We start from the raw sequence: 13,212 nt of genomic DNA on the forward strand, positions 1-13,212 counted from the left end.
GACTCGTATCAATCCTTCATTAATTCTTTTTCTAAACTCGGATATTAAATTAATGTCAGTCGGATCATTTGCCACAGTCTCCTGAATTAAAAATCATAGTATTTTCATCCTACTGTACCTCGCAGAAGTGAGTACACCCCTCACATTTGTGTAAATATTTTATTATATCTTTTCACGTGACAACACTGAAGAAATGACACTTTACAATGTAAAGTAGTGAGTTTAGTGCTTGTACATTTGCTGTCTCCTCCAAATAACTCAACACACTGCATTTAATGTCTAAACCGCTGGCAACACAAGTGAGTACACCCCAAGTGAAATTATCCAAATTGGGCCTAATTGGCCATTTTCCCTCCCAGGTGTCATGTGATTCGTTAGTGTTACAAGGTCTCAGGTGTGAATGGGGAGCAGGTGTGTTCAAACTGTCATTTCTTCAGTGTTGTCACAAGAAAAGATATAATAAAATATTTATTAAATGTGAGTGGTGTTCTCACTTCTGCTCCAGAACACACACATGCTCTAAAAAGCTTTCATATTTTCTCATGAATTCTCAAAATAACTTCTAGTCAGACAGCTACATACGATAAACAAATAATGTCTCTGTATAATGACTGTGTTATGGCAAATACGACCACATCATCTGTTTTACAAATGAGATGTTCCATCACAGATTATATCAGCAATGAACAAAACATTGTATTTCTAAACGGGAACATTCAAAAGCTTTTAAAATAAGCAGAATACATATCTGAATATATTTGAATGTTATAGCGATATGATGACACATCGGGTACTAAAATACAGTCACTCAATTGAAATAGAAATCCATTTTTCCCTATTCCTTACTGGAGAACCTGACTCAAATCTTTTGATGCATCAGTTGATTTATTTCACAAAAAATGTTGGATTACTTCATGTATTTATTTGTTTTTTTAACTCGTTTTAGTCGCAGGTACAGTTCCAGTGGTTTACATCCCACACAAGCTGAAGTATGTTTGTGAATCATTTTACAGTTTGATGTATATTTTAGTTAGTCCTCACACAGAGACTCAAAAACTTAGTATTGACCTTTTCCATGGTATTTACTTACTAAAGTTCCATGTCCCACAAACAAGTAAAATGGAACATACTATTTTCATAGGGAAAACAATATCAATCGGTACCTTTACCTTGTTCGGTGGGAGAATGTAACAGCGTCTTTCCAGTTCACCTGCACTGGGGGAAGAACCCAGGTCACATACATTTCTTCGTATGTTTAATGGATCATTGCTGGAGAAAAGATTGAAAGTTAGCTCAGTTTGTTCATATAGTTTAACCAGCTTTTAAGATTTTGTATTGTTTATCAGTTTGTAAACAGGATATATCAGAATGAAACAAACAAAAAACTATAACCACAATACATCACGCAATCTATAGATGTAGAATCACTAATGTTTAACAAAAAAATCTAACTTAGAAAATTGGAGAATTGTAGTAAAATATCACAAAGACAAGAATTGTATTGTAAATTATAAGGTATGAATAAGCTGTAACAATTAATCATTAATATGTATACAACTATGCATTGCTTCCCCGGAACAATATTACTTTCCTCATCTGTAAGTCGCATCAAGTTTCAAAAGTCAACTTTCCTCATCTGTAAGTCGCATCAAGTTTCAAAAGTCAACTTTCCTCATCTGTAAGTCGCATCAAGTTTCAAAAGTCAACTTTCCTCATCTGTAAGTCGCATCAAGTTTCAAAAGTCAACTTTCCTCATCTGTAAGTCGCATCAAGTTTCAAAAGTCAACTTTCCTCATCTGTAAGTCGCATCAAGTTTCAAAAGTCAACTTTCCTCATCTGTAAGTCGCATCAAGTTTCAAAAGTCAACTTTCCTCATCTGTAAGTCGCATCAAGTTTCAAAAGTCAACTTTCCTCATCTGTAAGTCGCATCAAGTTTCAAAAGTCAACTTTCCTCATCTGTAAGTTGCTTTGGATAAAAGCGTCTGCTAAATGACTAAATGTAAGTTAGCAACACTTCAATTAATGAGCAGAAATACCCTGCTTAACTATATTTCTTTATATAGCTCTATTTTTCTAATATAGCTCTCAATTTAAGACGTGAGTTACAGATTTTTCATGACATTTTTTTAAACTTGTAATTATTTTGTCCAACATTTTTACATATATAAAATTGTACCATTTTAGATGTGTACCATAGACACAAGTGACACTGATGTAGTGACTCGGTATCGCCGGTAGAGGGAAGAGAAGCGCATAAAACAAACTCCAGCTTTCTGCCAATCACCAAAGTTCAAGAACACGGACTTTTCACATGAAATATTTGACAAGTAGATTCTAGTTGTTTAGGGCAGGCTCTGATAATTCTGATGATGATGGCTTATTTTTCATATATTATACAACAGATCGATGTATCTCAAAGTATCATGGTGACAGCTTACTATCACTGGAGTGGAAAAGACCAACAACCAAAAATAAATGTATACATAATTATATTTATTTATCCAATAAAACAATTAAATTATACATAACCTTAGCAATTAAAAAAATATATAGTGTGACTTCAAATTTGTGGAGACACTAAACACAACACGAGTTAATATAGCTCAGTCATCTTCAATAGATTTCACAGAATATTCTGTATAGGATGATTTTATGAAGGACAAATCACAATTTGTAACGAACAACGTTTTAATTTGTAAAGATGAAAGTAGTATTAAAGTGAAAAGGTGACAATGGTAGTTAGTAACTCTGTTTATGATTTTAATTGTTATATAGCATGTTATATGTTTTATTTACAAATATTGATTATCAGACTTCTATTAAGACGGCATTCCCCTAAAACCACAGAGCCTATACATATTCTGCATATATCAAAATATAAAATAAATGGCCTGATAAAAGATCATATATTTTATACAGTATATCCAACTGGGCTAGATGTTAAATATTCAATTATTTTCAAAAAACACATTGTTCGGACCTCCATTTAGAAGAAAATATAAAGACCAGACAACTTTAATTGAATGGACACTTCGTGAATCTCGCTGTTTTGTCTCTTGCAAACGTGAACAATGGACGTTTTTTATCGCAGACGAAGTGGATGTAATCGAAATAACATTTTTACATGAAGATGTTTACAATAATAATCACAGAATGTACTGTCAAATAATGTCCAAATAAACAGCTTACACAACAACATGTAAGACATTTTCAAGGATTGTATAAACAAATGGTAAATGAAGTAAAAAGCAAGTTGCTTTTGAGAGACAGAGTTCATAACAAATGTTTGTCATATTTAATAACAAGCAGGTTTCTGCCACCATTTCACGTCCATAGTATTTTTCCATACCATGCAAGTCAACAAACATTCTTCAGAATTTCTTCCCTTGTTTTAAGACCCAGACACTTCTCAGATGAAACCACACAAAGATGAGGCATAATGACTAAACAGTCCATTTAGATATGTATGTGTGCATGAATATTTTTAATGGATTGATTTATTAATTCACACAAACATACAATAGAATGAAGAGAAAATTACAACAAGGAAGAATTCTAATGAAGAGAAATATAAAATAAACGCATGTCCTAATTCTTAACTTCAGCGTCAGTCAGTCGTTTCCCATCATCCTTTTGAAATGCGCAGTCGGAGGAGAGCAACTGCGCTCGACTGCTCAATCCGACACAGCCGCCTCGCCGTCGCGAGAGTTTTTTAGCACACGTCAGCATGACATCAGAGCAAGGCGGACGTAACTCGGACACTTTTCTAACCGGCATGCAGCTCGCGGTGATCACCGGTGATCGGTTCTGCGCAGATTTTGCTCATCTCAAACAAGCCTATTCTTTCCTTTGGGCGTCGGCTGATGATGAAGTTTACGTCGGTCCAGGATGCTGTTGTCATCATTTTTGGGACTTCCGCAGTGATGTCATACAAACACAAGCGGAATTGCTGACACCTCGCAGATCACTGGACGTTATAAATAAGACGTCCAATGTGCTTTTTCGCCTCTCTGCCCCGGCAGAAGTTTAGATTATTAAAACGACAATTTTACGATGTGGTTTACGTAGGCCTACTAAAACTTTATAAAGGATGTCCGTGAACTCAGTCGCATTACTTTACTCGAGTCGTATTCTATACACCATGCTCACATACGGTAATGTGTTGTAAATCTATTTACTTTAATTGTGTTTATTTCCAAAGAGCCGCAGGTATATCAATGTAAGCGAGCGCTTTAAGGTCAATTAAGGCGCGTTGTAAAAGTCCGTTCTAGTGGTAAAAGTCTCTCGCTCCAGAAGATTATTTAAAGTAAAAAACCGAACATATAACATACTTACGATTGATCACAAACTTTATTCTTCATAGCTAGTTTCACTGACTTAATTTGACATTGACAATTGCATTGCGCTGTTTGTACACTAGAGGGAGCACTATAATGCACAATACACATTAGTATTATTTTTTTACCTGTAAGAAATACACAGCCCCCCATACCCTTATATATTGCACTATTTGAGGGAACATCCATTTTAAGTGGTGTCCGAATTCACAGTGGACATTATCTCATTCTATCCCACGATGCATCATAATATCGCTGAATGAATTCCCGCGTCATGGCAGAAGATGGCGCCCGCAACATTTCCAGTGCACCGAGGGTCCGAATTTACTCCCTCGTTTCACCCGCTATTAGTGAACTAATGTAGGGATAGTGAATGAGGGAATAGTGCGCGATTTCGGACGCAGCCTAGGTTTTAAAGTCACATCCACTACTCGACTGTGCTTCATTTTAAATCGTGTTGAAGGCGCATAGCTGCATTCATTCGATAGACCTTAAAACACTGACTATGACAGAAAGTGAATTCATGTTAAATTCTGAAGCATCTTAAACTTTTTGGTGGCGTTTTCTCACAACAGCTTAAAAAATACAGTGTTTATATATATATACATGATGTGACCAAATATCCTAAAAAGCATACTTAAATGACACATTTTTGAAAAAAGTAACTAATGTTAAAATTTGAAGTATCTGAAACAAATCTGACACATTGAGATTTCTAAAAGCATGATGTCATGCAGTCTTTGCCATGATGTCACCTCTGATTCATCAAGTGAGCTGCAGTCATTTGTCTGGGGACTCATTCTTCGTTCTAGGTGAATCAATTGCAGTTTCCTATAGCCTACTGCTCCATTTAAACATCAAACAGCACCCAGGATGACTTTTGAATACTTTGTGGACAGTAAGATCTTCACCATGAAGTTGTAATTGTTAATAAAATGCGTGTTGTTTGTAATGCATTAATAACTAAAAACAATTTGTTTTATTTTCTCAATAAAACTCAGGCTTGTTCGGAAAGTTTACAAATAAGATAAAGAAATATTTGCGAAAATAAATCCTGTTTGAAAGACACTACTATTTTCGTAAGCATTCAATTTAATAATAAAAACAAATAAAAGTTGTACAAACTAGAATCATAAGCAGTTTGACATAATTGTTATTATTTCTTTAAGCTTGCGGAATAACAACATTATTGTGACGTAGATTTTCGGCCTTAATTTCGTGATGAAACAGACCAAAAATCACACACTTTTTTGCTATTGAATGCCTGTTTGTTACACGGTTCTCACCAAGAGCAGAATGGCAGCAACAACATCATGTTTGGCCAGCATTTGGATGATTGACAGAAGTCTAACCACACCCTGTTTAGGCAATTGTGTTTTGTTACTAGGAGTCTACGTTGCTGCTCAGCCAATCGTGATGAAGGGAAACTGACCTTCTGCTGTGGGCGTATCACTTCGGCCCAAATGAGAGCAGATACAAAACATATGAATGACTGAGAGATCGTAACCAGCGGCCAATGAGGATCGAGCACGGATGCCACCAATCAGAGCTGGTTTCTGTTCTGCCGGACAGTTACCAAGTCGCTGTTTCTGCCCGGGTTAGCTGGGACTGTCTGGCATTGGCTGTAAGTGAGGAAGACTCCGTGCCTGATTGGCTGAATAAACACACGCCGTTGCTAGGGAGCTGCACCAATCACGGTGAGCCAGGGGTCAGCTGTTTGGTTTCTAGGCAGGATTTACATGCCGTGATGTTTTGGCGGGAGAGCACTGGGGATGGGGTGGGGGGTCTTGTAGAGCGAAGTGGAGCATGTGATTTGTGTGTGTTTAGCTCTTCCTCTAGTAGGATCTTTCTGATGCAACATGCAGTTGTGAGGGAGGTGTCTCCTGGGCCTCTTGTGTTTTTATTTTTTTTAAAGATCTTTACTATGAAACAAGAGCCAATGATGAAGCTGTTGCCACGGAGGCAGTGCCAGCGTTTGTTTTGCCTCCGTTCTCATCTCCCGTACCACCCCATCCACAGTTACCGTAGAAACAGAGTCACTTCGAGTCTATTTCAATCCTCTTCTTCTACTCCGTGATTTGCTTCCTCCTCATCTAAAACCATCCCAATCTGCACTTTCTAGAACGCTCAAATGCCTGCCAGCAATGTGTCGGCCTGTACCGAATCACTTTGTATGCTTTTAAAGCATAACACAAGCTTTCATAACAAAAACCTATTTGATTTATAATCTCCAAAGCTTTTTTTAAATGTCTAGAGCACCTGTTCATCTTTAAAATGACTAGCCCGTTCACAGAGTTCAGATCTGCAGCAACAGTGTGCAGGAATGCTGAGCCCGAAGGCTGCCAGAAAAGATGATGTCATCGCAACCGAGTGAGAACAGGAAGATGTTCATGTAATATGCAGGTGACTCACTGCCCATTAATAACACAAGTGCACTCAAACTGAAATGAGTAAGTGTGTACAAACCACAGTAACAATGTAAAAAATATGTAAAGTCAACAAAACAAATCATATTGCAATGTTTAGGGAAGTCACAATATACCAGTATTAATAACGTTGTGATCATTGATGTGAAGTTCATACTTCACATATGATAAAGCTTTTGTTTGACAGGTTAATAATGGTCACCGTCGAGTATATTCGGAGTCATATCTATTACTATATTCTGTATTTTAACAAGACTGAAATGCTGTGTCAACGTCAGATTAACATATATTAAATTTAAGAGCAGTTTACCAGGACTAGGCCTTGAAAAACATACTTTACAAAATAACATTACTGTGTGCATCTTGAGACAATCCCAGTGATATATTTTAAGATAAGTCAGTGAAAGTTGTTTTCGATCAAGGCATCTCTTGAGCCCTGGACCTTGGTGTTTGGGCATTTATTTAACTGTTTCTAGTTGTATTAAATGTGTACTTTGCAGAACTATTTTAGTACTTTTATGCCCCTTTTTATGGAGTTCGGTGTTAAGTTTCGGTGTTATGGAGTTTCGTTGTAGTTTACAACAGACTAGAGAAGCATGAATATTCTTCAAAGGACGTCTTACGGTTTGGAATAACATTATAGGATAGTTAACTAAAAAAACACCTTACACAACTTATTATTTATAAAAACATAATTTCTTCACAATTGCCTATCCAGGTATTTATTTCCTATCTAACTTCACGAGAAGAATTCAAATCCGACTGCCGTTTTTTGTAATATTATTAACAAAGATTCATCGTCGTCTGTGTTTAAGAAAAGAGATTCTCAAACTCAACACATAAACCCTAAACTGACCTTTTCCCTCGAGCATCAACATCACACAGCGACAGCGACGCCCCGCCCCTCCCAGAGAGATTTCCTTATCCTGTGATGTCACCGCCGACGGGCGTGGCCTCGCGCAGCTCTCGTGTCCAAACCACTCGCGCCGAAACCGTGTTAGTAAACACGAGCATGTCGAGGAGTGAACAACACGGATTAAAACACCATTGACGGAATTAAAACAGCTCTGAGACACATTCGCGCATTGGCGGTGAGGGTCTCAAGTTTATGTGACTCAATTGCGTCTTTCTGTGTTTATATTTTATAAGATGTAAATGATTTGTGCTTTTATTTACGAATTTCCGAGCGGCGCTTCAGAATAAATATGATCCAACACACAGATTATTTTCAATTCAAACATATAATCTGATATGTCTAACGCATATTCTGTTCATTTTTTTTCTAAACATTTAAAGCATATATATATCTCGGTGACTTGACATATGCATGTATTTTGTTTTCTTTTAAGACTTTCTAATAAATAATAATCTGCAAATACCATAATACATTACACATCTCTCACAATAAAATAAACACAGGAATGACTTTCAAGGGTTTTTAAAGGGATCCGTGTGCACTGTAAACACGTTACATGTCTGTGCACGTCTCTTGTTCACGCAACATGTCCTTTACGAAGTTCACCCTTCACCATTGAACCACTGAACCAAAGCATCTGGTCTGTGTAACGTTAGTTCTCAGTTAAGCACAGCAGATTTGTTTTATTAAGGATTTGAGTTTGTTTTCTTAACTTGCGGAGGCCCGAGTCTTCCTTTCATGTCACATTTGTATCAAATGTTTCTGTTTGTTGCGACATCTTACCTCGCTGATCTCTCCCTACACTTTGATTCTGGAAGTTGCACTTTTATGCAGATCCACTGTGAGAACATGTCTTTCTTAACCAACCCAAACCGCATTCAAATACTAAAGCGTCTCTTAGATCAGTCACTTTGATTTAAGTTCACGCGAATGCATGATGAGATGAGCCGCATGTGCTGTAGCGAAAAATAACAAGACCAGCATCCGAAACACAAACTGTGTGTCCGTGTGAATTTATGTAACGCTGACCGATCGAGCTGCAGTGTGGACACAGACTGACATTGCTTGTGTCATGTTTTTTAAGGCGGCTTTGGTGCGTCTGATGGAGGATGATGAAGAGGAACAGCTTCCTCACAGCCGCGAAAGGCCATTGACAAACCACAGCACGGAGAACAGAGACGCCTCTCGTGGACAAACCCCTTTCAGACACGGACGGTTCGAGCACAGATCCACGCAGACTTTAAATTCAGCGAGAGCCGGAGACATGGCACCGTTCCAGGGTTCCGAAAGAGGACCATCGTCTCACTGTGAAGATGCGGAAGCCAGGACTGCGTTTAGAGGGCTTTGTGGCTTCGCATCATTTGCGACGGCCCCTGGGGTCCCGGAGGGGCCAAGAGCACTTTTTCACGGTAGGGAAATGTGAATGTGAATCACATCTATGTTTGTGGGATTAGTAGGTAGGATCAAGCTCAAATTTTGCATACGATTTTATAATGTAGTAAGTAGGTCACACATGCACTTTATAAGAAATAAGCAACATCGGTGTAAATGTATTTTTGTTCCATCTTGAAGGCAATGCTGGGTTTCGTGCACACTTTCCCGCCCTGTTCGAACCCGTCCCGGATGGCGCACCAAGCTCAGAAGAAAGCGAGGTGGAGGAAAGGAGGCCAGAAGACAAAGGTGACGAACACGAGGCAGGAACCAGCGTGGAGGTTCAGATCGGCCGCAAGTTACGGGAAATGGGTGACCACTTTCAGCGTGAACATCTTCATCTGGTAAGAATGACGTCAGACTGGTTCAGATTCAAATGCAAGCATGTGATTCTAGAAGGTAAACAAGGTTCACAGGTGCTTCAACCGAGACTGTGGTTTACACCGCAGTGGTTGCTGTCACGATGTGCGGTGACATCATTGAGTGTTGCTGCTGTTCTGCAAAATATGCAAATGGTTCAATGAACCAATGACATCATGTTTTGGTTTATTTTTAAGCTCTGTTTACATTTGTCCATATATATTTTTTCTTTTATATATTCACTTTTTGCTTCATTCACTTTTACAATAGAGATGAGTTAACATGAGCTCCGGTGAGCGTTACCAGTGTCACTTGTTCAGCAACACGATTTAAAAGGGTACGAAACGGAAGTCATGTGAGTGTTGATGACATCATTTAAGGGTAATTTGTGATCGTGGTGTTTATGTATAAGCGTATGTTTAGGTACATAAACACAACCAATTCAGGTTCACGTGAAGATTAAAAGGATGAAAAAGATGTTAGGGTGACCAAAGGAGTTTGATAGTACGGTACAATAAAATGTTACGTTTTGATAGAGGCGCAAGATGTTCGTGGACAAGTGACTGATAGAAAAGAAGTAGAAACTCACAACCCCTGAAGTATATTTCTCAAAAGTTATCAAAAATACATTTAGTCCTGTCTGGGGTTTCAAATAAGTCCGGTTGAAGTTACCATCACCGCCGGCCGGCTGTAGTTTGTGTTGTGTGACTTCAGAAAGAGGAAGTGTGCGTTTATACTGCTTTCTAAATTTAGACTCTGACTCAAACTCCGTCAGCAAACATGTGACCACATTATCAAACACTTGTCAAAATGACAGTTTGTATCACTTTCTGTATGTGTTATCTTTCCAAACATGCTGAACATTTCGTTTCAAATGTGCCTTTTTCATCTCACTATAGAAAATAATAGTAACTATGACATCATATTGTTTTGAATGGGAATTTTACTGGTTTTAATGGCACTAATAATTCTCTCTGTTGGGTTCTATTATGTGGGATGTGGGGGATTAAATCCTAGAAAACACAACATTTTGTATTTGTTTAGAAGGTAAACAGCACAGTTCATATTCGTATTTATAATTTAAACCAGTTTGAATTGTTTTCAAATGTACTTTATGCAAAGCGATCACGATCTTAGAAACATGAAAATGAACATTAAACACATTCCCACACATCAAACAAGATTTTTTTTTAAATCATTACTAGTTGGAATTAAAGTTTGCCAGCTCACGTAAAAGCAGACGCTTACGCAACACCCTGCAATAATCGAGCCGAGCTGTAACGCCCGCCCACACCGGCCTGAGTGTTGATTGGACGCTTTAGCTGTCCATCGAGGAGAGCGAGAAGCGGCGCTTTAAAAGTGATACTCGAGGTCACGGCGCCATCTAGCGGCAGACACTAGCAACTGAAAATGTGTGTAGTTTTATAAGTGCAAGTTGACACGATAATCATAAAATAAGTACACGTTACCAAAAGAAAGATTGATGAATAAAAAAAAATCCTGTTTCAATTTGTGCTACTTTCCAACTTACTTGAAGTTCACATCTTATTGTTTTTTCTTTTTGCAGTTCACACAGCATCAACGGGGCCAGATGGGTTTGTTCCAGCTAGTGACATCACTCTACAACTTTCTATTTCCACAAGGAGGACCCCAAAATGTTGGAGCGCAGAGATGAAAGACCCCCACACCTGTTTAGGACGCATTAAGTCCGTTTAACACGGCACTAAGATCTGGATTATATGGCTCCAAAACAGTGGCATGAGGAACACGGGAAAGTTGCTGCTGGTCGGAGACTTTCCTGCTTTTTGTTGGAGAATCTTTCTGGAGCCTGCAAATCAACATAAAGATCTCAATAATCTGCCTTATGTCACCCCAACTATTTTATTCCACATGAGCGACTCTCATCAGCAGATGCTCAGGCTGTTATCAGTGTTATTGGGATGAAGGATTTCCTTCAGTCTCAACGGATGTTTGATGTCTTAACCAGTACAAGGCTGGTAATCCGGAGGCCAGTAACGTGCTTCATAAAAGACAGACGCACAGAAAAACTTTAAAATGTTTTTCTACCTGAATATCAAAATCGAGCCATTTTTGACAACAAGAAAGAGAGAGAAATGTGATTTTTGTTTTTAAAACTGATATATGTGGGTCTTTGCTAAAGAAGATGTTTTCTCATTAAGGGTGAATGTACCACGTTCAATTCACAGATGAAAACTATGCGAACTAAACATTTAGCGGGCTTCTTTGTTGAACAACGCAAAGATTTTATAACGTATGAATTTGCCTTAATGAATTGCTCTGCATTTCCATTCTGCTGTTTTATGTCGCAGATATATGAATTGCGTAATGATACTTAAAGATGAAATTCATTTCTCTCAGGCACTGAGGTATTTCTTTGGATACCAGTGTTTTAAACCACCTGTTAAATAATTGACCCTTTGTTATGCCCCACCCTAAAAACATTACTGACCAATACACAACACATGCTTTGTTTCTAAAGCAGGTCTATGGAATTGACACAATAAATAAAAAGTATAATTAAAAGCCTTAATCAAGACGCAAAAAGGGTCGATTGTTGACAACCGGGAGTTTAAAAACCACCAAACCATCTTTTACAGTTAAACCCAAGCGATACATGCAATCATAATATTTATTATTAAATGTATATTTGTATATAGCAACCACTGGTTATAAAGAGGAGCTTTTTATGACTTTAAATGTATTAGAGGGAACGTGTCCTCATCTATAAGGCATAAATATGCTTTGCTTAAAACGAGGACAATAATGAACTCAGAGATGTAGATTTCTTCTATTAGCGTCCAGTGAAACGGCCAGACTGCGTCATGGGCCTGGCTTATGATCTGGTGTCTGTTAATATTTTAAGAGTTTGTATATGATAAGTAATTATTTATTTTCCCTATATCTTATACCTATTATTTAAAGTGAAATAAATATGAGATCAAGTTAAAAAAATTCAATTTCCGATATCTTATATGCTTTCTTTGTGGTACAATCTACTGAGGTGCCTGTACTTTGCAGTTTACAAGTCTATAACGTTAGCTTGTGCATTATTTATAAAGGGATACAGTTTATGACATATTAATGATACAAATGTCACATTATTTTCAATTCCAGACCATTTTGTTTCCTGAAACATTCCACGGAGGTTATTTCCAGTGCTGTGATGTATTATTGTCCTGTTCGTTTGACGGGTGTGCCTGTAATGCTTGTGTGTTGATATCATAAACACTCGCAGACAATCAGACAGCTGAAGGTGCCTTAACAGCATGCAGGTGATGAAGATTCATGACATCATCACTCCAAATAGATCTGAGCGTTGGTTCTTTGGGTCGAGGGAGACTGCAAAAAATGACCTCAACCTAAATGACCTCGACTATCAGATTTATCCCGCCAGCTGAAGATTCACAGGATAAAACCTCTGCCATCTTATTCCTCCAGTATAAAATGCTGTTACAAATGCACTTGCTTCAGAAAAAAAACTTGTCAAAGTCGATAAAGATGATTTTATTTGGAATGTTTACGCAACTTTTGTTCATTTTGGTACTCTGTCACTCTGAGAAATGCACAATTCTCGTATTAAATGCTTTTATGAAAATGTCTTTTTTATCATACATCATAAGGTCTGTCATATAAATGCTGAAACTTTCTGAAATTATCTGCATTAAAGTATTTATGGATACTCATTTGGGAGCTTGTTTGTTTTCTATACGTGTTCAAAATT

The 13,212-nt window shown here is 37.8% G+C and overlaps 1 protein-coding gene across 1 annotated transcript; it reads left to right on the forward strand.

Moving 5' to 3' along the window:
• Positions 1–7,629: 7,629 nt before the first annotated feature.
• bmf2 (BCL2 modifying factor 2) lies at positions 7,630–13,173 on the forward strand. The gene is made up of 4 exons (XM_079475411.1): positions 7,630–7,854; positions 8,764–9,088; positions 9,252–9,454; positions 11,038–13,173. The coding sequence occupies exons 2-4, from the start codon at positions 8,782–8,784 to the stop codon at positions 11,143–11,145; spliced, it is 618 nt and encodes a 205-aa protein (XP_079331537.1). The 5' UTR covers positions 7,630–7,854; positions 8,764–8,781; the 3' UTR covers positions 11,146–13,173.
• The last annotated feature ends 39 nt before the right edge of the window (positions 13,174–13,212 follow it).

Source organism: Barbatula barbatula, assembly GCF_947034865.1.
Source record: "Barbatula barbatula genome assembly, chromosome: 15".
NCBI lineage: Eukaryota > Metazoa > Chordata > Actinopteri > Cypriniformes > Nemacheilidae > Barbatula > Barbatula barbatula.